At 43.5% G+C, this 25,073-nt stretch overlaps 2 protein-coding genes across 3 annotated transcripts in view; both read left to right on the plus strand.

Moving 5' to 3' along the window:
* The window catches only part of MTHFD1 (methylenetetrahydrofolate dehydrogenase, cyclohydrolase and formyltetrahydrofolate synthetase 1), a gene marked incomplete at its 5' end in the record, with an annotated part of 59,929 nt that extends 49,907 nt beyond the window's left edge, over positions 1 to 10,022 (plus strand). The window contains 6 exons of the mRNA XM_059372152.1: positions 1,375 to 1,475; positions 2,523 to 2,700; positions 5,273 to 5,380; positions 5,917 to 6,069; positions 8,438 to 8,531; positions 9,773 to 10,022. Coding sequence (XP_059228135.1) covers positions 1,375 to 1,475; positions 2,523 to 2,700; positions 5,273 to 5,380; positions 5,917 to 6,069; positions 8,438 to 8,527 — 630 coding nt within the window. The remainder of the gene's footprint in view (positions 1 to 1,374; positions 1,476 to 2,522; positions 2,701 to 5,272; positions 5,381 to 5,916; positions 6,070 to 8,437; positions 8,532 to 9,772) is intronic.
* Positions 10,023 to 14,568: 4,546 nt separating this feature from the next.
* AKAP5 (A-kinase anchoring protein 5) lies at positions 14,569 to 24,134 on the plus strand. Of its 2 annotated transcripts, none has more exons than XM_059373386.1 (2): positions 14,569 to 14,694; positions 18,288 to 24,134. In XM_059373386.1, exon 2 carries the CDS (start codon positions 18,548 to 18,550, stop codon positions 19,835 to 19,837), a length of 1,290 nt encoding a protein of 429 aa, XP_059229369.1. In that variant the 5' UTR covers positions 14,569 to 14,694; positions 18,288 to 18,547; the 3' UTR covers positions 19,838 to 24,134. The 2 variants fall into 2 exon arrangements, with proteins under 2 accessions (XP_059229369.1, XP_059229368.1); XM_059373385.1 differs by lacking the exon at positions 14,569 to 14,694 and adding an exon at positions 15,638 to 15,800.
* Positions 24,135 to 25,073: the final 939 nt, after the last annotated feature.

The following is a 25,073-nucleotide window of genomic DNA, read 5'->3' on the forward strand; positions in this document are numbered from 1 at the left end:
AGGTCATGATCTCAGGGTCCTGGGGTCGAGTCCCGCATCGGGCTCTCTGCTCCGCAGGGAGCCTGCTTCCCTCTCTCTCTCTCTCTGCCTGCCTCTCTGCCTACTTGTGATCTCTCTCTCTGTCAAATAAATAAATAAATAAATCTTTAAAAAAAAAAAAAAATCCCAATTTTAGTTTTCATCTATTAAAGGGGAAAAAGCAGAAGTCGTGGTAATAATCTTAGTTGTTTTCTGCCTTTATCTTATCCCCTTTTCCTGCTGTTTTATTGAATCCACAGACCAAGGGGTGTTTTACTGCTAGGGTTTGGTCATAATCCAGTGTATTTATTTTTATAGAAGACTATTATATTTTTATCTTAAAAGATTTAGTGTATTTTTAAGCTTATAATAGTAACATCCTTTTTGTATTTAAAAAAAAAAAAAAGGTTAAACAATTTAAAGATATAATACATGATTTGAGTCCCCTGAACCAGTTTGGTACATATTTTTCAACATGTAAAATATTTCATGAATATATTCATTTTTTTTATATTTGTCCAAAAATAGAATTAATTAAGCTGTCCATCGTTTTGCAACTTTGGTACACTTTAGTATATCTTTGCTAGGTTCCATGTTAAAACAGATTCTTTTCACTCTCGTAACGCCTACATGGTACGTATTTATTGACTGTGTATGTCATAATTCCCTGGCCCGTCCCCCATTGAAGGAGGTTTGTGTTTGCAGTTTTCCAAGGCTGAGAGCAACACTGCCATTAACATTTAACATATTTAAAGGTATGTTTCCTTAATCACTTTCCTCTAAATGTCACAGTATTCTCTTCTTAAAGGTGGCATTTATCCTGTTTTCTTTGTCCCCATTGATGGCTCATGGTCAAGTTCCTTAGAGCCTTTGAAAGCATCCCTGATCACTTTCTATTTTCTGAGAGCACTTTGGTGGGTGTGTAATGGACACCAGGCACTGTGCTGGGCGCTGTCTTCTGACGGAAGGGTCTGTGTGTCCCCGAGTAGAGTCAGTTTATGCCATTGTACCATGAGTACATAAAATCTACAAACACAAGGTTGTCAGCATCATTTACTTAAGAGCAGCTAATTCCCAGCAGACGGCAAATATGCTGGTAAGATGTGGTTTGGCGAGAGCAACTATACCAGCTCTCGTGCCTGTCGTTCAGCCAGGAAACAAGCTCCACTCCAGCTCGGCAGGCTGGCACAGGGCAAGGGCGCCATGGCGCCCCCTCCCCACCCTGTGAGAAAGGGCGTGGGCAGACCTACCGTGGGCTTGTTCCCACGGGAAGCAGCTTCTGGCTACAGGAGACACGTTCCGTTTTAAGAAGAACCTGCCACTGACCTTATGGACACTTCCCCGTTGTTCTTACAGAACCTGGAGCTGGTTGAGAAAGGCTTCAGTAACTTAAGGAAACAAATCGAAAATGCCAGAATGTTTGGAGTTCCAGTGGTAGTGGCGGTGAACGCATTCAAGTAAGTACAAAGAGTAGGAGTCAAGGGGGGACTGTGAGAAAGAGCCAGAAACCATCCCCCGGCGCTAACTGTACAGCCCCACGGGTAGCTCTGTTCTGTTCTCCAGTTACTGGTATTAGTTATTAAGCCTCTGATCTGGGAGCTCCTGACAAGAGCCTGCGGGGGGGAGGGAGGGGCTCCACAGATGCCACAGCCAACTCGTCACTTCTCCCACGGCGGGCCCCGGGTCAGCTGCGGCTCCTGCGGGTCCCCTTCTCCACAGAAGGACACAGATGTGAAGTGAAGGGTTCTTTTTTGCTCTCTAGAGGCCTGTGATGCTAACAGGAAGTCATAGCCCTACAGCGTTCCCTTATTTCAGTACGTCTAGTGGGGCATTGTCTTGACAAAGAGTTGAACTTGCTGAGCTAGAAGGGTTCGTGCGAGAGAGAACTTGGGGAGGTTGTTTAGGTATTGGAGTACTGGTTTTAATCTTGCTGTAATGGCCAAATCACAGTAGAATGGGAGAGAATAATTTTGGCAAGCTATTGTTTATTTTATTTTTATTTTTTTAAAGATCTTATTTATTTGACGGAGATCACAAGTAGGCAGAGGAGGTGGGGGAAGCAGACTCCCTGCTGAGCAGAGAGCCCGATGCGGGGCTCGATCCCAGGATCCTGAGACCATGACCTGAGCTGAAGGCAGAGAGGCTTAACCCACTGAGCCACCCAGGCGCCCCATAGCTAGTGTTTATTGATTGCTGTGATGGGCCTGGAGTGTTCGAGTATTCTGCATGTTTCTGTCATCTAAGCCTCATGATGTCCCAGGGAAGTAAGTGCCGTGGTTATTCCCATTTTACCACGTGGAGTCCAAAGCACATGAGGATTAAATAATTAGCCAGGGGTCACCACGTCGTCACTGGTGGAGCCAGGAGTTGAACCCAGTCAGTATTACTTGATTCGTTTCCGTTCATCACTGAGGAACTCGCTGGAGTTTTCATGGCAAACACAAGACCAAGCTTGTCTTTTCCCACCGTCCTCAGTGCTTTAACACAGATCACTGCCTTTCCAGGACCGATTCAGAGGCCGAGCTGGACCTTGTCAGCCGCCTTGCCAAAGAACATGGGGCTTTTGATGCTGTGAAATGCACACACTGGGCAGAAGGGGGCAAGGGTGCCTTAGCCCTAGCTCAGGCCGTCCAGAGAGCATCTCAGGCGCCCAGCAGCTTTCAGCTCCTTTATGACCTCAAGGTGAGTTGCATTCTGTATGAAAGAAACAAAAAAGCACTATGAGGTTTCTGTGTGGTTGCCTCTCTTTAGAGCCTGTGTTTAGCACCTTCAGCCCCGCGGGTTTGATCCCCCCGTCGGTGAGTTACACCAGCACAGCCCAGGCTGCTTACTTACAGAGTGGGTCCCTGCAAGAGCTCACTGGGAGGGTAGTTCCCGGCCTAACTTTTGAAAAGACTCACAGTACCTTCCCTTTGCTGGCAGCAGAAAGGGTAAAATGGAGGACCAGGAACGTAATTGACGACGGCCTTGAACCCAGGTCACCAGCCATGTCCTGGCAAATTGGCAAGGGGCCACAGCAAGCTCAAAAAAGTTTGCTGACCACTTCCCAGTCACGGGAAAGCCCTATGCTCCTCAGCTCACTTGCTGGTTCAGGGCTGCCTCAAGTTCAGAGAAGCTCTCGGGTGTAAAGCCAGAGCACTCCGGCAGGGCTCAGCATTCTTTGCGTCACTGAGTAACTCTAAGCAGCACTGCTTCTTCTGTGGTCTCATAAAGTTAGTTCACAGAGAGGTGGTTCTTACTGTAGGGTTGTATTTTGTTTTCAGTTCTCTGCCCCTGTATTTCAGGATGTGGTTGGACATTAGGTAAGTATGCCCACAACAACTGGAACGTTCATTAGGAACGTAGGATGGAGGTGATATAAAATTCTGCTTTTATTTTCCTGACTGGTTCTTGGCATGGTTTCTAAAAGGTAAGCATAGACTTTCAAAATCAGCCATAAAAAGGGAGGAAACCCCAGTATTCTTGAATTAACATTGCAGATAAAATACACTGACATTTGGTCAATGTTGTCCTATTGACCTTGACATTTTCTTACTGAGCTTTAGTTTTATAGGCTGGTTTGAATATCCGTTCAACCAATCATATTTTTCGGAAATGCCCTAAACACACATCTGCACACAAATGCAATGCAAGCATTGTTCGGGGCTCTCTCTAAGCCCTGTTCCCAGTGCCTGAGTTAGGAGCCCCAGTCCTGGAAGGCCAGCAGCAGGTCCCAGGGAGGTGGCGTGATGAGAACTTGAATCTCTCATTTTTATTCGGAATTTTTCTCTGTTGCGACAGACAGGAGGCTGCCACTTTTTGTCTTCTTTTGCATCTCTTGGTCTTCAGTCACCCCTCAACAAAAGTACTGCTGCCTCAGAAGTTCTGAGTGTGCCTTGGCATTTATGAAGCTCCAGGGATAAGATGCAGGTGAAAGCAGTATCACTTGTCACCTCTTGATAAAACCATGGCTGAATAGACACTTTATTTTTGTCCATTATCCAAAGCCTCTTCATAAATTATCATTGTTCAGCTCAGAAGGGATTTTTATCTTTATAGATTATTGCTCCTTACAGAAAACAAACCTTGCCCGGTATGTCCTCCTGACCTTAGTTGCTGGGGAGCATGGAGGCAGACATTTTGCCGGATTTCGGTACTTTGCTCATCCGAGCGGCTTTCCTTCCCATTTCCCTCAGGCAGTGTCTCCCTATGCTGGTGGCCATGCGTCCCAGCACCCCGGCGGAGCAGCGCCACAGGGTGGGGACCCCCCCCCGGCCTCCATTTAGGGTGCTTTCTGCTTCATAGCCTTCCTCAGCACTCCTGGTGCATGAGCATCATGGAAATCACTGGGGTGTTGTTTTTTTTAATAAGTAGATGATTTGGTTTTTAGGACTATTTCTAAGCAACAGTCATCCACAATCAATATGTTGTGTTAAAAATAGGCTCTGCCTCTCATGTACAAACAAAGTGGGGGTTATTGGATGGATATTGGATGCCTTCCTTCATCAGTAGTACCCCAGGTCTGGTTTGATGTGAGTCTCATCTCCAGTCACAGGAACATTTGTTTTTTGAAGAAATAATCATTCGTGGGTAGTTGGTAGTACTGTCAGTGGTGTACCTAAGGACATCCTGAATATGCATGCATGTTTGTGTCTGTACACACACACATAAACACACACACACACACACATTAACTATACCTCTGTGGGACATTTTCCACTCACAATATCTGAAGCTCGGTATTAGGGTCCTGGGATCGAGTCCCGCATCGGGCTCTCTGCTCAGCAGGGAGCCTGCTTCCCTCTCTCTCTCTCTCTGCCTGCCTCTCCATCTACTTGTGATTTCTCTCTGTCAAATAAATAAATAAAATCTTTAAAAAAAAAAAATCTATAAAAGAAAATGTTGCTAACCCAAATATACCTCAGGCTATTTGCATATTTATATGTGTGTGTAGGAATGCCTGGAGGGCTCAGCTGCTTAAACGTCTGCCTTGGGCTCAGGTCTTGATCCCGGGGTCCTGGTATCGAGCCCCCACATTGGGCTTCCAACTCAGTGGGGAACCTGCTCTACCTCTGCCTGCCACTTCTCCTGCTTGTGCGTGTGCTCTCTCTCTCTGACAAATAAATAAAATCTTCAAATATATGTGTTTGTGTGTGTGTGTAAGAGCATTTTCTCAACCTTTTAGGAACTCTGGCCTGGAATGTGGCCGTGTCCCAGTTCACAGTCGTTGTGTGCACCCGGTCATGGCATCTCCCTTCTCTTCCCTGTCTGTTAGCTCCCAGTCGAGGATAAAATCAGAATCATTGCACAGAAGATCTATGGGGCTGACGACATTGAATTGCTTCCCGAAGCTCAACACAAAGCTGAAGTCTACACAAAACAGGTAGATACTTGGCGGTTCATTCACTTCTTTACAGTGGCCCAGAGTCAGAGCCCCCAAGTTCTCCCAGCCCTGTGGGGTGCCACTGCCTCACTTCTCTCGGTGGTAGCCCTTTCCCCTCTGAATACTGAGTTTGGATGAGGTGGTCCAGGCCTTTATCTACTCAGAGGTGGTATAGATGAATGTGTGGAAAAGCCATGAAGAAGTAGGAAGTATCTTCCTCAAATATTAAGAGCCTGCCTTCAGTTGTATTCTCATGTCTGCTCCAAACTATCATTTTTAATTGGTTATGTAGATGAAAATACAATACTCACTTTTAGAATATGGTTGTAGGCCCTTGCCTCTCTCACCCAACAGAGGTTTTGATTTTTTTTTTTTTTAAATGATCTGTGATAATTAAGCTCAAGGCAGTAAGGTCCAGATGGGTATAAAGGGAATTGGATATTTTAAATAAATGGAAGAATCTGTATCATCACCATCCCCAGGTATGCTTTGTAGCACTGTCAGCCTTTCATTGGTCTTGCTTTTTCCCTTCTCAGGGTTTTGGGGACCTGCCCATCTGCATGGCCAAAACACACTTGTCCTTGTCTCATAACCCAGAGCAGAAAGGTGTACCCACGGGCTTTGTCTTGCCCATCCGTGACATCCGTGCCAGCGTCGGGGCCGGTTTTCTGTACCCCTTGGTGGGGACGGTAAGTGAGTGCTACAGGCAGAGAGGGGATGGTTCATCTGGGCTTCTCGTCTGACATTGGTCACGGAAAGCTGAGCAGAGTTCCTCACTGAGCAGCAAGCTGGAGTCAGGACCCGTAGATTAATCCCCTTGCTGTGGACCATCCAGGCGTCAGTTCAAGGATGAAGCCATAACAGCTTATCATGAATAACAGTTCTGTTTCCCAGGGGCGGTGTGACATTGACTGAATTCAGGACAGGCCTCATCGATCATCTGTGGCAGTGCTAATGTATAATCACAGCTGACCTTCACTCGGCACCTTTCACAGATGAACTCAGTCCTGCCATGCATCCGTTGAAGTACGGACAGAGGGTCCGCCCCTCCCGGGTCTTTTTTTTTTTTTTTTTTTTTTTTTTTTATTTGAGAGAGAGATCACAAGTAGGCAGAGAGGCAGGGAGAGAGAGAGGGGGAAGCAGGCCCCCCCGCTGAACAGAGAGCCTGAAGTGGGGCTCGATCCCAGGACCCTGAGATCATGACCTGAGCTGAAGGCAGAGGCTTAAACCACTGAGCCACCCAGGTGCCCCCCATCCTGGGTCTTGACAAGCCTGGAGCTTAGGCCTGAAACTCATTGGGAATTTGTTGTTTCTGAGGAAAGAATTTCCCCCGTTAAGTTAAGATGCAAATGAACTCCGTAGATGTGACAAGTGAGGTTGCTTATTTCAACTTCAAGATGAATTCAGTACCCAATGCTGCTTTATCTTACGAATTGTATGCACACGGAAAGAGGAGTCCTGTTCAGGAGTCCTGTTCGCAGGGGGGACAGGGTGCGGAAGGGCACAGCTGACCATCCCAGGTTAACACTGCCCCATGCCTGGCTTCCCCCCTTTGATCTGCCCATATCCTATACCTGCAGCTTGTGCTTACCTGCAGTACAGGACTGACCGAGCAAACAGCCAGCTGACAATGTAAAAGAAGCTGATAGATCTCCTGTTGGAGCTGTGTCACTCGGGCGGGATAGTAAGAAAGTGGTAGGTGGCATGACAGAGTCAGACGTGTGTAATGTGAAAGCCACATCCAGTTCTCACTGCTCGTTCTGGGCTTGGCCAAGTTCTTACAGACGTGTGCCCTGCTTCCCTCAGCTCTCAGCGTGGGGCAGAATCATCCCGTAACACCAGTGGTCAGACAAGTGCCAGTGTTCACCGGCGGGAAAAATCCTCTTTGGTAAAGAGCAAAAATACTGAAAATCCGAATCAGTTTTGGGAGCCATCTTCAGAGTTTTCTACTGCCATTCACATGTGTGTCTATGTCAGTGGGCACATGCCCAGTATCTTTAAAGTCCTCTTCAGGTTTCTCTGCCAGGTCTAAGGAACAGTCCCTTCCTACCCCATTCTTGTTCCCACACCCAACAGTTGCCTACAGAGTTCAGAGTTCACGAATAGAGACAAATATCAGATCCCTGTAGAATGTTCTGGTAAGTTACAATTCAGTTGTAGAAGTTGAGCTTCAGTTCTTCTCCTGTCGGATCTGATTGGGGACTTGTATGTATTCCTTATGCAAGACTGAGGTTTTACTTACAAGTCTTATGGATCTGCAGCTAATTAGATACTTGTCAAAGCCTATTCCTGAGAAAAGAAGTTCAAATGTAATCTGTAGGCCTTAACACCCTCAGTTTTAGAAGGCCACTCTGGACCAGTAAACATAGTGATGATAAAGCTATCTAGACCTTGTACGGAAATGTCTTGCCCTAGTTAAAGGACACCAGCGCTGATGTGTTGCTGGAATAGAGGCATCGACATGAAACTCATCAAAACAGTATTAAAAAGGCAAGAGAAGGGGCGCCTGGGTGGCTCAGTGGGTTAAAGCCTCTGCCTTCGGCTCAGGTCATGATTCCAAGGTCCTGGGATCGAACCCCACATCAGGCTCTCTGCTCAGTGGGGAGCCTGCTTCCCCCTCTCTCTCTGCCTGCTTCTCTGCCTGCTTGTGATCTCTGTCTGTCAAATAAATAAAATCTTTAAAAAATAATAAAATTAAATTAAAAAGCAGAGAAGCCCCATACCCCTTTTGGTCTCATGAGAGGGGAGGAAGTGCCTCCTCAGCGCCCCCAGCCCCTGCCCTAGACACTATGAAGGTGTCTCCTGCTATTTCTTGTTACCACTGTCAGGGTGGAAGATGACAGGGAAGCCTGGCATTCGGCATGCTGGAGGACACGCGAGTTTCTCTTGGGGGATCATAACAGGATCCGTGACGTGTTTTTCAGCATGTAACAAGAAGACTACCACCTTATTGACAACTATAAAATAATATTCTATCTTTGTGCCTCGGACTTTTTATCTGAAGAGAAGTTGAAAACAAAGGTCACTTTATTTCTCATGCTATTTCACATCTCCTAGATGAGCACAATGCCTGGACTCCCCACGCGGCCCTGTTTCTATGATATTGATTTGGACCCCAAAACTGAACAGGTGAATGGGTTGTTCTAGACAGGTGAGTTGTTACTGGTAAGAGTTTTGCTTTTTGGCTTTGAGGTATATTTATGAATCATGGGACTCCAGCAGAAGCTGTGAATGCAGATTTGAATGCTTTTGAAACTTTTCCTTCCAAACATCACTGAGGGGAGAGTTGGCAGTGACCAGTGGAGGAAATAGTGCACAGTTGTGGAAGGGCGTGGCTTGTTAGGGAACAGTGTGGGGGAGAAAGCCGCTAGTGAACTCTGGAGGGACTGCCACAGAGGCTGGGCTGAAGGTCTGTGTACTTTGAGTAGATAGCAGGCAGGAGTAGAGTAAATGTCCCAGGAAGTAGAAAAGAGGAGAAAACAGGACCAGCCCAGGAATACTTGGAGTCTTAAGTAAAAGGTTCCCAAGTATTCATCACAATGAATGAGCCTTCCCTAGACACATCCTGTTGAAATTTCAAAAACATTAAAGATACAATTCTAAAAAGCCTTTTCTAGAAAAGAAAAAGTGTCTTGTCTATAAGAAAATGGGAATTAGAGTGAACAGCTGTCTTCTTACCAGAGTTAGGGGCTTTTCAACAGTGGAGGAATCCCCTCCGAGCTGACTTGGCACCTGCACTCACACCCCACCGCATCTTTCCAGAGGCTTTCAGACACGTTCAGGTTTGCTGCCCCACCTCAATTCCTAGGACGGTATTTAGCAGTGAACTCCGGCAAAATGGGGAATCAACCAAGAAAAAGGAAGCCATGGTTTTCAGGAAACCGAATCCTGATCTGGGCAATCACAAAGGAGAATCCTGACAGCTGCAAGGGACCTAGAGTTATAAGTCTAGGAGGGAGGAATTGAGAAACGCTAGAAAAGACAAGGGTATCAAAGGTAATGCAAAACTGAAGCTCTCACATTGTTTAAAAAAGTAAAAGGTCCAGGTGGAAGCAAACAAGTCCTCTTCTAAGCAACCGTAAGGATGGGTTGCTGAGATACAGAGACGAGATGGTGTGCTTGCTGCCCTGTCTTTCCTCCGGGAGGGCTTCTGTGACACGGGGAGTGTCCGTCTGACTCAGGCCTGGCCTGGCCTTGGACAGTCTTCACGGAGCCAGAACGCAAGGGCCATGTGTGCTCTCAGGCCTCGGGCCAGCCCTACAGAGGTGGCTGTGGAAAGGCTGGAAACAACAGCTTTGGCGGCGCCAGACGGGAGTGCCCGGGCATGGAAGGGCAGAGGCCATGCTTCAGCTCCTAGAGGAACGTTTACTTCTTGTCTCTTTGTCCTTCTAGATTGCCCCTCTCCAAGAAGCTGCTGTGAACATTTGGCCGTTGTCCACTGAAGCCGACTGTTGGTTAGGAAGTGTGGGGAAGTCGAGAGAAGGCAGCCCCTGGTCCGAAGATCCTTGGAAATCAAGAGCAGGCATTTCCCCAGTAGCCTTATCTTCAGTCTTAATTCCCACCATCATGTATAAACTAACATAAATCATGCACAAGTCTACTTGATTGAAGTTCCACAGAATAAAAGGAAATGATTTTGCTATCTGGATGTTTAAATATAAATTCTAGCAATCACAGACCGTGCTGCAGTATCTGCCGTCCTGGGGGACCCATTTGCTGGCAGAGCCCAGGACTGAAGACGCAAGTTGCAAAACGTACTTTATGACACTGTTGTGTTTATTTTTTTTATTTTTGTAAAGGCCTTTATTTATTTGTCAGAGAGAGAGCATGAGAGAACATGAGCCGGAGGAGGGGCAGATGGAGAGGGAGAAGCAGGCTCCCCACTGAATGGGGAGCCCCATGCAGGACTCAGTCCCAGGACCCTGGGATCATGATCTGAGCGGAAGGCAGACACTTAACGACTGAGCCACCCAGGTGTCCCAACACTGTTGTGTTTAAAGGGGTAAATGGTGCGTGCTTGCAGATTTCTGGGAGGACACATCATGAGGAGACCGCCTGATAGGGTTGAGGGGAAAGCAGTATATAGAGAATGCACCTTTTTATCATACAGCTTTCTCTATTCCTTTTTTAACCTGAGAAAGTATTGCTCATATAGATTTTTGTCCTGAACTTCCTTGGAATGCCCATTTCTGTCACAGCTTTAGCTCCACTTATTTTTAAGTTCTCAGGAAGGATGGTCGTAAAGCTCTAACTATAGTGAACCCTGTCTGCTCTGTTGATTCAGCAAATAACTGATTGAGCTGTGCCTGGGCTCCACCCCTCCCTCTGGAATGTGTTTTCCCTGTAGTGTTTTCCCTTCTCTTCCTGTTCTTCAGAGTCTATCTCGGTTCTTCCTCTCCTACTCTTTCCTCCTTCTTCCCCCTTGTCTTCCTGTGTTAGATCTTTCCAGAAGATGTTGTGTCCCCACTGAGGCCAGTGTAAATGCTGCTGGCATTGGCAGAGCAGTATCTTTCCTGGTGTCCTTGGTTTTACTATCTTTCATTCCCCAGGTTCACATCAGTGTTGTAATACAGTCAGTTTTGCCATCCAAAGAAGCGATGGCAGTGCTTTGGGGACAAACGAAAAAGGAGTCGTGTGCAGAGCCCCAGCTTCACCACACTTCGCACGGTGCCAGTTCACATGGTGCCAAAGCATCACACGGGCCCAGTCTGCACTGTTTTTGATGTTTTTTTTTTAATATCCTATAGGACTTCATCTAGAATGGGACTTGCTGGGAATTCATTTTGTAAGGAAGAGAAGAAAGCAGTCTATTTTCAGACACAGTGACTTAAAGATCATCTTAAAGGATTGAGGCTTCTTCGAATCCCCAAAAGCCATGCGGGTTTACATCCTTAAGGCCAATAAGAATAGTGAACACAATTGGTTCGAGAGGGTGAGTGGAGTTTTATAAGCCAAAGATGATAAAGCCCTAATAAGGAACGCAAATTGTTTTTACCAGATATTGCTTGGAATGAATGGACTATCACTAATGTAAGAATTTTCCTAAGTAACAGTAAAGTAGGTCTTTAGTAAAAATTCAAATGGTACAAGTTGCTTTTTCCACCTGCCAGTATATCTGGGAGATCTTCCTACATCAGTCCTTTGAGATTCACCTTGTTTGTTATGGCTGTGTAGTATCTAAATAGTCCTCTGTCAATGGACACTTACCACTGTTCTGTGTGTTTTGCTATTACAAGTAAGAGAGTGAGGCATATTCTTTTACGTATCTGTGCAATTTGTGTAGAACTATCTGTTGGATAAATTGTTAGCAGTGGAATTGCTCAAAAGTGACCTTTAGCTTCAAAATGAGAGCTGCCCTTTGGCTAGAAGTAGAGATAAATCCTAGAAAAAGTTGCAAACTAGGTTTGTATCTCCATTTTACAGAAAGGCAAACTTCAAAATTGCACTGCTGTTGTGTACCAGAAGAACTTGGTAAAGACCTCTGATTTTAAAGCCTTTGCTCTTTACCATCATTCAGCCTATCAGAGCTGTCCTGGCCAGGCAGCACAGAAATGGACTTCCCGTTTGTGACAGGTGGAGAGCTATGCCCATTGCACTTTCCTCCAGAAGGAAGGGATAATAGAAGGTAGCAGAAGCAGAGGGAAGGCCTGAGGAGGAATGCTGCTGAGCAATTAGTGATAGCATGGGTTTTGTGGGACTGATTCTTTGGTGTGTGATAAAGCCTTTGCCTTCTTTCTACTCAGGTCATGATCCCAGAGTCCTGGGATCAGGCTTTCTGCTCAGCAGGGAGCTTGCTCCCCCCACCCCCAACTCTCTGCCTGCCTCTCTGCCTACTTGTGATCTCTGTCTGTCAAATAAATAAATAAACTCTTAAAAAAAATTTTTTTTTTAAGTGGTAAAGAGGGGCACCTGACTGGCTCGGTTGGTGGAACATGTGACTCTTGGTCTCAGAGCCAGGAGTTCAAGCCCCATGTTGAGGGTAGAGATGACATAAAAAAATAAAAGTGAGAAAGAGATGGCATGTAGGATTCAAAAAATAACTGCAGGCTAATTGAAGACATGAATTCAGGACCTACAAAAAGCATTAGTGCTTGGGGTACATTTTAGAGTGTGTTGCCTGACAAGGTCCAGTACCTTTGCCTGGGGCCTAGGAGCCTTTCCATATCCGTGTTCCTAAGCCTGCTCTGGGCCACTGATGCTTTCCCACCCCGTATTTGCAATGTTACGGATGAACAGATTGGACCCTCTGTTCTGTGCTTCGGAGGCTGTTGCCATGCACTGAAGATGTATGTATACTCTTAATTCAGAAGAGGCAGCATTTGTGCCCTGTCAAGCAAAACGGATTACAACAGAACTACTGTTTGTGTTCTCTAGTACAACCCTGATGGTGCCTAGAAACAGATCAAAATACCAGAGAACGGGGTGCCTGGGTGGATCAGTGGGTTAAGCCGCTGCCTTCTGCTCAGGTCATGATCTCAGGGTCCTGGGATCGAGTCCCGCATCGGGCTCTCTGTTCAGCAGGGGCCTGCTTCCTTCCCTTCCCCTCTCTCTGCCTGCCTCTCTGCCTGCTGTGATCTCTCTCTGTCAAATAAATAAATAAAATATTAAAAAAAAAAAAATACCAGAGAACGAGCCCCAGGTTCATCTAATGGTGTACCAGGGAAGGGGATAGAGGTCTTATTCCCAGAAGGCTTCTAGAGTGTAAGAATTATTCCTAAGGAGTTATAAGTCATTTTTGGTAGCTACAGGCCCAGGCCATGGGTAGATGGGGACCAGGGTGGGAGAAAGGCTATGATCAGTTGAGATCAGATAAATAGGAGTTTGGATAAATATGCAAGCTATTCTATCGGCATTGTGTGTCTGGTGATATTAAAAAGATGCTGTAGGTAGAATAATTTCTCATCAGATTAGAGAAATATATTTATAGCCTGCTTCTCATTATATAATCAGAAGCTACTAATGGAGTAGCAGACAGTGATATGGGTAATAGCTTACTGTCACTTAAGTGAGTTCAGGGATGACAGGTTTCTTTCATGCATGAAATACTGGATACATTTCTTAAAACTCAGATATGGCATCAGATTCTAGTCATATCCTAAAGAAAAATCAGTGCAGTACTTCATTTATAGTACTCTATTCTGTGTGTGTGTGTGTGTATGTGTGATGAGTTATTTGAAAAATAACTGAAAAGAATTCCCTTCAAATACAAAATCAATTTACCTTTTACCTCTTACCGCCCTTCAGTTCCCGTTCATTAGTACCCCCCATCACTTTTTTTAAAGAATACTGGAATAAGATCTACAAGTCATTTAAGAGGCCTTTATTGTTTTGACCTATCCCTTGTCTCACTTCCAATTCCTTCCTAATAAGACAGCTGTTTTGCCCTGTTATCGTTTGGATAAGCTCATCTTATTTTTGCTTGAAATTTTTGAAAACACGTAGATCTGATAGATTTGGGAAAGCCTGGATCTCAGTAAGTAATAGCATCTCAGTTAGTTATGAGTGGCATGGATTTCTTTTGGCTTGTTTGAAGTCCCAAAGTGTCAGTAAGCAAGGTTAGCCATCCATCTAGGGATATAAATGACATTTTCAGACTGGTATTTGCTGAGTGCACAAAGATAGACTGAATTCTAATTACAACTAAGCAAGATGGTTGGGGGTTTTCCTGTTTTACAGCTCTTGTCTCTCATTTTACCTGTAAACTTAAGACCCTGATAACTTAGATTCAATATTGCTCTTGTGTCCTAAAGTTTTTCTTTCTTTCTTTCTTTCTTTCTTTCTTTCTTTCTTTCTTTTCTTTCTTTCTTTCTTTCTTTTTTAAGATTTTATTTATTTATTCGACAGACAGAGATCACAAGTAGGTAGAGAGGCAGGCAGAGAGAGAAGGGGGGCGAAGCAGGTCCTCTGCTGAGCAGAAAGCCCAATGCGGGACTCGATCCCAGGACCCTGAGACCAGGACCCTGAGACCAAGACCCGAGCTGAAGGCAGAGGCTTTAACCCACTGAGCCGCCCAGGCACCCCTAAAGTTTCTTTCTTAAGTCTCAGCAACAGCTTCAGAATCCTACAGAGGTAAAATATATTCCTGGAAAACATCCAAAAGCAGATAACATTTACTTCCCTGAAGATCATGATCCTATCAAAGAAAAGCGGTAAGTACAACTGCTTTTCAGTAATTCTTTCCTCCACCTTAATAGGTTCTTCATCTGGATGGTATACCGGGAGGGGCTGGGAGGAGCCAACCGGGCAACCCAACACACAACAACCCAATCCTGGGGCGGACCTCACAGGTGGAATTCCCAGGAATGCCTCCGTAGGTAATGTTAAACCTGAAGCATGTCCCCTAAGCCCTCATAGCAACGCCTTTCATTGGTTAATGAAACCTACGCCTTATGTGTACAAATGAAATAAATGCTTGCAGTGCTTTTCAGTACAGCTGGCAACTTGTTTAGATAAAGACCCAGGAAATGTATGAAAATACACAGCCTGGCCATCCAGTCAGGCTAGAGGGTAAATGCTCCCTGTGCCCTTTGCTCTGACTCGGACTGGAATTGTGAGGGAAGCCATCTCCTGCACACACACCCCCCCCCGCCCCCTTAACTGAGAGAGACAAGATTAAGCAGACACTGGAAATACATAAAATATAAAAGATGGATGTGGCTGGGTTCCTGTGCCCGTCTGACCTCCTCGCCCACACATCGTATCACCTCTAACTGCCGCCCAGACTAGGGAGGCCAAGGGTCTGGGTCTTGGGTCTCTGAGAGTATTTGGCAGTGAACCATAATAACACCATTACACCCAAAGCCACTCCAAGGAAAGGTTTTTTTTTTCCCTGTTTCAATTCATATACGTAATTTTTCCCCCAAATGAGCTTTCACCCGACACAGTTTTTAACCCTACTTTTCAAATGTAGTATCTGCCGTGTATTTAAAGACTCGGCGTGTTGGAGGGGCGGGGGACTTAAATGGAAGTGCCCCTAAATTAAAACCAAATTTTGCTACTTTGCGTCTCAGAAAATGCGGGGTTCACTGCCCTGGTCCGCATCCCATCTGCCCCCTCCCCCTCTGGGTGGTCCGCTGCCTGTGCTGCACGTGGTGCGCCGCGGGGGCCCGCGCGGGGGCCAGGAGTGCCAGGTGCGCTCCCACGCCGCGGGGCGAGCCGCTTGCAGACTGAGCCCCCGCGCCGCCCGCCCCGCGCCCTGGCCCCGCCCCGCGCCCGCCTGCCCCGCGCGCATTGGAGCCGCGGGCTGTCGCTCCCCGCGCTCTGGGGAGGGGGCGCCGCCGGCTGCGCTCCAGCAGCAGAGGGCTGCACGCTGCTGGTGCGACCCGGGCTTCCCGGGCTGCCTGGGCGTCCAGCGCCGCCAGCGGACATCCCCCACCCCCCGACGTCGGCAGCAGGGTCGCCAGGAACCCCGGCGCCGTTGGTAAGTGAAGGAGGGCGAGGGAGTGTCCAGGAGCGGGGTCGGGGCTGGGGTCCGGTACGCCGGCCGCCTGCGCGGCGTGGTGGGCGGAAGGTCCCCCTGGACACCCGCAGTCCCGGCCGCCGAGGAGGCCTGAGTAGGAACCGGCAGGGGTCGTTTGTCTGCCGGAACCTCCAGCCCTGCGACCCTCGTCAGCGGTGCCCACCCACCCTCTTCGCGTTACAGCTCATGCTGGCAGCAGGGGTGGCGGGGACCGCTTCTCCTTCCTCACCTCCTTTGCGGGAACTGTGATTTGGGGTTCCTGGCCATTGTAACTGCAGATAGCCTGCAGCCGCGCTCTGTTCCACGCCCCCGGCACTTTCCTTTTCGAGTACTTGGTCCTGCGCTCCGGCTCCTGCCGCCAGGCGCATCCAGTCGGAGGGAGGCGCCTTCCTCCGGGTGGCGGCTTGGTGGCCCGCGCCTGGCCCTGGGAGAAAGTCACAGCTTTCCTCCCGATCCTCCCGAAGGGTTTGCTCTTGGCCTCCGGGCTTCTCTGCTCAGGGGGGAAAGTGGCGTTAGACATAGGACTCTGTCAGGAAATGACAACAGGGACTTTGAGATTACCGCGACAATGAAAGTACCCTGCAGGTTAAGGAGCATCGTTTGCACGCGAACGTTCTGCAAGGTTTTAATGTTTTCAGACTGTATTTTTCCCCATTTCAGTTAGGTTTTTGTTTGCGTGTTTGTTTGATTTCTACCGTAACAGACGTTCACGTGAGCTTCCCAGGCAGTTGTCTCTGGGCGACCCAGGTTAACCTCAAATAGTACCATCTTAAACATGATCTAATTGCACTATTTCTGTTGTACATCCTCCAGTTGGTAAAAACTATCAGGTGCTGAGAACTCCCAAGACGTGAGAAGACTTGGCTTATGGAAGCATTGTGTGAAGACGGACACTGTACAGTGTTCACATTTTAGGTCCATCGCTGTTCTAGGATGACTTTGTCTTTCTGTCGGGGCATAGTGTATGTAACTGCCAACCTAAGGGAATATTTATTTAGATCATAAACTGATTTCCTGAGTTCCAGTCCCTTTTGTGGTTCATAGAATCAAGAGCTAACCAAATACACCTTCAGCGCTGAAGGATTTACACAAAAACAGTACAGGGAAAGAGTCCCCTCGCTTATTTTAGGATATACATCAACAAAAATTAATATGGCTTTTGTTAGATCATCACCTCACTTCTGTGTTCTTTGGTGCTGTCATACTATTCTGTGGATCAATTTTATGTTTATAAATAACTAATCAGTTTGCCACTTGCATAGCTTATCAGTTATTTTTGGCTTTCAAATTAGTTCCAGAACCAAGAAAACAAAATACAGAGAATTTCAAAAGCTTTATTTTAAAATAGCAAGAATTCAGTCTGGTCTTGGTTCAGTTATGACTTGACAGGCTACCTTGTGGTTAAAGAAAACAATTAAAAATTTTTTGACTAGTGAATCTAGTGCAGATTAGTATCTCCAAACAATTCATTTTTCTGACAAAACTCTAATGCCTACATTCCAAGTCTGGGCTTCAGAAACAGGCAATCAATCTGGTTCAATCTAATCTGTTACCTGCTAGTTGTATAATCTCAGGCAGGTTGTTTAACTCTCTGTGCCTCAGTTTCTTCCTCTGTAGAGAGGGATACCTCCACCTACTCATTTTATAATGTGGGGAAGACTAGAGATGTATGTAAAAGTGTCTAGCATATCCTAATGCACAGGAGTTGCTCAGTAAATGTCAGCTATTATTATCATTCACTCTTACTGGCCTTTGTGTGCTCATGGAAAACATTTGAACAGTAGATACTTAGCTGTCAAAATAGCTGAAAAAATGTCAAAATTATACAACTAAATTTAAGAGGGGAGAATGACAGTGATGTTAAATTTCCCAAGAGTGTGTATGAAAAGTAGCACCTCTCTGATGGAACATACATTTTTAGAACAGAAACCTTATGGTATAATGGAGAGAACATTGGAAAGTCAGAGTCTTCTGTGCTAACTCTGGCTGTGACCTTATCTAACTGTAATGGCTTTCGGCACCCCAACTACCCACCCTGGAGTTCGTTTTCTTCATCTTGCTGGACTTGAATGATCTTTAAGATCTTTTGCAGCTGCAGAATTTGCATGTAATAAAAATCACCCTAGCTCTCTTACCACTTTGCCTTTCATTGTTTTGTTACTGTCCTCTGTTTGTTAACTTGGATTTGAACTATAAACATCCATAAAGACAGCACAACAAAAGATTGATACTGGATTTGCAAGTAATCCAAGTTGAAGTTTTAACAAAGAGATCAGAGCAAAGTAGACTCTATAGTAGTCTTTTTTATATTTTTTATTCTGCAGTCATTTCAGTAGATTATTAGATGGGAAACGTTCTTGGTAGAACAATATACATTCAACTGAAATCTTTCTGTAGGAAACAGTAGGTTGATGGTGAAATAAAATACACTCTTTTTTCTCTCATCAGGTTGGTCCTTAAATAAAACAATAATCTATCCAGTAAAGGGCTTTCATGAAGAAATTAACGAGAGAAATTACAAGTAAGAGAGAAACTAGGAATTGTACATTGAAGAAACCACCTCAAACAAATGTATGGAGTAAAACAAAAAGAGTGAATACATCTGGAAGAAATTTTACTTAGTATATTTTTGCCCACCTTTTTGTCATAAAGGCTGCTAAGGAAGAGAGAATATAGTTTTCTAGAGAAAGAACGAATGTGATGTAAAAATGGAAACCACGGTTTCTGAAATTCAAGTTGAAAGCAGGGATGAGAAGAGACCCACAGAAGTTAGTCCTCAAGATGAGAGGCAGGAGGGAAGATCATCAATGCTTTGCTTCAAGAGAAGAAAGAAAGCAACCAAAACGATGAAGCCCAGAGCTAGCTCTGAAGCTGCTGGTACGGCAGGAACACGTCCCCCAGAAGCAGGAGCTTCCGATCAGCCACAGCCCCCAGGCGGGGCCTGGGCCTCAATCAAACGTCTTGTAACACGCAGAAAAAGGTCAGAATCTTCAAAGCAGCAAAAGCCCTTTGAGGCTAAAGTGCAACCTGAAATCAGTGCTAAGGATGCTGATCTTTCCAAGAAAAAGGCCAAATCTGGACTTAAGATTCCCTGCATTAAATTCTCAAAAGGAGAGAAAAGAAGTAATCATTCCAAGATTATAGAAGACTCAGACTGCAGCATCAGAGTCCAGGCAGAGGCTGAACATGTGGATACAAAAGCCCTGGCCCAATCAGATGAGCAGGCAACAAAAACCGAGTTGCCCCAGGATTTAAGTAAAGACGGCTCTGGGAAGGGGGGTGATGAGGTCTGCGAACCAAATGTGAGCAACAGCACAACTATGGCTGGAGAAAAAGTGATCTCAGTAGAACTTGGGTTAGATACGGGGCACTCTGCCGTTCACCCAGGAACACTAATCCTTGAAAGAGATACGGAAACGATTGAGGAAAAACAAAGTATTCAACCCCAGCAAGCAAGCCCACTTGAAACTTCTGAAACAGAACATCAGCCTCCAGTGGTTTCTGAGGTTCCTCCCTCACCCACAATCCCAGATCAGCAAATTGTGGAAGATGCCGGAAGCAAGATCCTAGAAAGTGGACCAAATTGGGAAGAGCACGAAAGTAGAGAGATTGTAGCCGAAGAGAGTGAGCCAAAAGATACTGAATTGAGCCAGGAATCAGAGCTGAGAGAAAATGAGGTCACTGCAGAAAAACCCAAACCAGAAGAAAGCAAAAGAATGGAGCCAATTGCTATTATTATTACAGACACTGAAATCAGTGAATTTGATGTTAAGAAATCTAAAAATGTCCCTAAGCAATTCTTAATTTCAATTGAAAATGAGCAAGTGGGGGTTTTTGCTAATGATAGTGGTTTTGAGGGTAGAACTTCAGAACAATACGAAACACTCTTAATAGAAACAGCTTCTTCTCTTGTCAAGAATGCTATCCAATTGTCGATAGAACAGCTGGTTAATGAAATGGCCTCTGATGATAATAAAATGAACAATCTTCTACAGTGACTTAATTTCCAGATCATGGGAGGGGAAAAAAAAAAGCTTCCTGCTAAATTATTTTGCATATTTGTGGCATTTTGCATTCAGTTACAAATGAGAGGCTATCATCTGTGGAATTTACAGGTACAGTTCCAGCCCGGAAGTGCTAAAGAATTAAGTATGTAAAACTCTCCTACCACGGAAGTGCAGTCACTTCTGGATTTTGGAGGAAGTTAGTAAAGATCACAATGGAAGTGACATATGGGGAGTAGCTAAAATGACATGTGGTAGTTGGGGTGCTTAGGAGGGGGAAGCTGTGTTTATTGAGCACTCATGGTATGCCAGAAACTCTTTAATATTCTCTGATGTCACAAAGCCTTGTTTCCTTTTGATAGTTTAATCCTGTGTATAGGTTAACATCACATTGGATTTTCAAAAAAAATTTTTTTTACAGTGCACTTTTATGTTTAAAATGGTGAATAAGGTGAGCTATTTTTGTGAATGTGTGATTTACAGTTGTTACACTCATAGGCAGTAGTCTTACCTCAAAAAAAAAAATATTGCCTTTTCCTAATTTCAGCAGAATGTGCATATTTGAATCAAATATGAGTGTTTTTCTTGTCTTGCTTAGATACCGTACAAAGCCATTCATAATTTATTTCAAATAGGCAAATAATTACCAAGTGCAAATGTGTGGAAATGGGCCGTGCATTTTCCCTCTCTGTCTTTCTGCCTCACATCCATTTCTGCATGGGGTCATCTGCTGAAAAGTTAGAGACAAAACCCAAAAAACTAAACAACAGCAACAGCAAAAACAGGAAGAGTAAAATACTGTTTTCCATCCAGGAGAAGGCAAATTGCCCAAGTAAAAATATGATCCCAGATAACATAGGATTCATCTTGCAGGACTGCTTCTCTAGAGACCACTTTCATCCACCTCTCCCCAAAGAGGGAATTCATAGCCAGCCTGGCAGTAAAAGTCCCAGGAAATCATAACAATTTAGTGAAAATACTCTTCACTTTTGACCAAGAATGAGCCAAGTTCATGGTTGAATAGAAAGTGAAAAATTATTGTTAAAGCACATTGTATTTTAAATATCAGTATTCTCTTGTTGTGCCTATGTGTCAACAGACACCAGTAACCTACATTTTACATGGATTTTGATAAATAACTTTTTCATCAGTATGTTCAATCCAGTTAATCCCTTACCAAAAAAAAAAAAAAAAAAGAACTTAATGTAATGATGAGAAGGGCTTATTTGCATTTTATCTGGTTATTTAAATCATTGATCTCATCAACGATTGCCATATTTTTTGAAAAAGTAGTTCCATTTCAATCTTTCCTTGTGTGAAATGGCCATAATACTATAACACACTTCCCTACCTCACAGGTAAAGGTCCAAATTGTTTAGTCCCCATTGTCTAAACTGAGAGACAGCATGACTCTGACAGTAGATGAAGTATAAAAAGCTTTCCACTTGAGTTGCAAAGCATTTGTTAAAGAGGATTTGTCCATTCTTGGAGAAAAGAGTGTACATTAGATGATTGTAAATGACCTGGTGACTTCTTGCATTATTTATGGATTATATATAGAAAGTATGTGCTGATTTGTCCTGTAGAACCTTCTTTGTTTCTTGCTGTGAGTACATCTTGAGACCTCTGGCAGAAAAACCTAATCTGACTTTGGAACTGAACCAAATAATGGATATTATTAGCAAGATTCTTTGCTGAAGTACAAAATTATTCCCCCAGACTTTTCTACCTTCACGCGTATAACCTTGGGAGGAGAAACCCACAAAAATCCTTCAATTTAGCCACACAAAAGTGGGTTTTCAAAACATATGACCCAAGAAGTGAGTTTCTTTTAGTAGTATAATTTTCAAACATAAAAAGAAGACTGCTAAGTCATTCTCCCTAAAAATACTCTTTTTCATTCACTGTATGTGGTGCTAATGGACTTGGATGGCTACCAGCAAATATATTTAAAAGTGAAAATTTTTTAAAAATCTGACCAAAGTTCGTGCATTTTACAGTGTTTTAAGGAATCCTGTCTTCATTTATTGCAAGAATGGCTCAAGCCAATATACGTGCGTTGTAAGTTTTTCAGTAATCTCTCATGAATGAACAAGTATAGCACTTACCAGTGATTGCAAATATTTTGGAAAGCTTATGCATATTTGGGAGTTTTAAAGAGTTATGAGATAAATATGTGTAATTAGTTATTTATGTTAAGGTAAGAATACTTTCTCTGGTCCTGGGTTTCTACTTTTTTTTTCCCCCACTGTGGTTTGATATATATTTTTTGGTTAGACCGTATAGTATAACCAATTGTATTTTGTGATAACATGTGTACCCTACCTGTTTTCATTTTTAAGTGGTTCCTCCTTAATCTTTTCTATTGAAAGTATCTGGTGAATTAAATAAATAGGATTTCAGTCTGAAAAAAGAATCCAGAAATTAATTGATCTCAGTCTGAATATACCTGCCACACGGCCAAATCCTTTTCACATGAATTCTAAGGTGATCCAGATTGTTTTGTTATAGAAGCAAGCAGGGATCCAATAACTTGGAAGTCTCTTATAAAATGTTTAATTTCAATAGTATTTATTTTAAGCAATTGGACTTTATATGCCAAACATTAAGTGAACATAAATAGGTTCCTATTCAGTTCATCCCCATTTGACATGATTAAAATGATCATTTAAAAGGCAGTTTAATAATACTGCATTAATTTTCATTTAAATTTACTGTGATAAATGTTGCTTTTAATGAACATTTTATTAATTCGCTGGGATTCAGTTTCCCTTTGAACTCAAATTTTACAAGGTGGGTTGGTTTATTGGATACTTGTTAATTTTTTCAGCGTATTATCTTCGCCCTTTTAAGAGCCAAGTGTTATTCACTTTGCTTTACAACCCAGTGAATATGAAAACCCTCTTCTATTTTATGTAGCACTAGTCACTTAACATTTTCTCAAAGTACTTTATAGGATATAAAAATAGTACTGGGTAACATTTAAGTAAAGGTAGCAGAAAACAAAAGAACTTTCAAACAGAAATTATGTTCCCTGCCACCACCTCCACCTCAAAGAATAATAAGTATGTGGCACAAATGGGATTCTTCAGAAAAGCTGTCTGCATAATTTTCTTTCAAGGTAATGCATTTGACAGCACGAAGTTTGTGATGATCTTAATTGGTCTACTATTTAGTGGAATCTGAGAAACCATCGGATTTATTTCTGAGAGATTAATTTATTTTACCAGCGCCTGTGAAAAGCCATCCTGCTCAAGGTCATTAAAGACAGGGGTCATGGGAGGGCACCAATCAAATATGGCTTCTGCATGCAATCCAGAGTTCACTTTATCAACGTTTCACTTCAAGTTGCCTTATTTTTTATAGTTAAAGAGTTAATTTGCAGGGGTTGGGGGGGGGTCTACAGCAGAATTTTTAAAATAATTGTTAGGCTTTAGAGTCCATTGTTTGGAAAGATCCTTTTAATGTTAACTTTATTCAGATATGTAAAGTCTTCTAATTTCAACTGATACTCAATACGTCAGGGGTTGACTTTTCTGCCTGCCATTTATACATTTTCTTAAGAGTCCTTGTTTATGGTTTCAGGTTATTTAGGTTCAAATTCCTATGAGGTTTTATCGTGTAACATAAAGTTTCTTATTATACAGAATTCAGAATTTCAGTCAATAGTACATTTTGTGGTACATTTTTGAAAAAAGTTCTTGTAATCCTTATTTAGTTACAAAAAATTAAACAGAAGGAAGCTACATAAAATTTAGATGTCCTGATTAAATTCAGTTTGGTTCAACATGTGTTGGGTATAACATATGCCCAACACTGTAAAGGAGACAGGCTCCCAGCCCTCCAAGAGCTCAAGCTAGGGAACGGCAACCAGAGGAACTAGGACAGGGATTAAGGTTAGGAGCCACAGGCATGAGTGCCATAGAGGAGAGAATAAAGAGAATGTGATTAATTCGTCTAGTGAGGGGAAGTTTGGTCATCTAAATACAGGGACAGTTTGAAAGCATTCCATTTCTAAATAGTTAAACGGTTATATTCACTATGATTTGTGAACAGGTGCAGAAAAAAGCCTGCATTATGTTACATATTTATAGTAGTTCTTTGTCTATAAAAATGTTAAGTGGATGAGCTATTATGAAAGTAAAAAATTCCATTTTGTAATTTCTTGTTAAAATCAGTACTCTATGACTGTGGATCAGATGCTAATATTTAAGAAATACTCTGTAGAAAAAGATTTCAACCTGAATTAATATATGTATGACTCTTAATATAGAATAAATGATATAGTGGCTCATGTTTATTTTATTTTACATCATCTAAGAGAAAGGTGGTATATTATGTTTACTTCCTCAGAGTTACAAAGGTCAGACTGATGGAACTGTTGAGTTAGCACTACCAAGAGTTCTGCTCTGCTGATTGGGAGCTAGACAGACTTTACAAAGACAAGCCTAAAAGAGCCCGCCTCCAGCAGACAGAAACACAAACTCCTCGAACTTGAATTCAATTTCAGTGAACTATCTATCCATCTAAAGGGCGTATCTGACTTTGATGCCATCTATAAATTTGATAGACATGTGTCCTTGTTTTCATCATCTCTTGCTATGCCGGTAGTTGTCTTTTCTACATTATAGTAACCTATGAATTGTTAGCAGTATTACTTCATGGCTTTCCAAATAAGCAATCTTCATATGAAAGTGCTTAAGTTATTCAGATCTTGTCTGCTAAAGCTGGATGTTTCAAAAGTTCTCTGTTTATGAAGACACTGATTTTATGCCTCTAACATTGACAACCCTGTTTTTCCTGTGGCACAGTGCAATGGTAATAATTGGACTCTACAAAAGAATGTACTTTACAAATCTTGGGACCAATGGCAAGTTGATCGTGTCTGGGGTGCTCAGTCAGTAGAGTGTGTGGCTTTTGATGTCAGCGTTGTGAGTTTGTACCCCGTGCTGGTTGTGGAGGTGACTTAAAAAAGTAAATAAACTGGATAGGGTCCTAAAACTAAAACTTGTTCCAAAGCAAACAGTCTTACTAATGCACAAACCCTGTACATAAGCTTATTTAATATTTCACATCTTGCAGAGTTTTTTTAGTATATGTGCTGCCAAAGCGAGCACACATCTTGCAGAGTTTTAAAATTCTTATTAAATCACATCTTTCTAATAGATAACACTACCTTTTGCAAAATTTGTCCTCATAGGCAATTATGCTAATCCTTTAGACCCACCAT

This window comes from Mustela nigripes, chromosome 13, assembly GCF_022355385.1.
Source record: "Mustela nigripes isolate SB6536 chromosome 13, MUSNIG.SB6536, whole genome shotgun sequence".
Lineage (NCBI taxonomy): Eukaryota > Metazoa > Chordata > Mammalia > Carnivora > Mustelidae > Mustela > Mustela nigripes.

What these genes read in the sequence shown, in the direction of transcription:
- AKAP5 (XM_059373386.1), top strand. Translation starts at nt 18,548, where the DNA reads ATGGAAACCACGGTTTCTGAAATTCAAGTTGAAAGCAGGGATGAGAAG.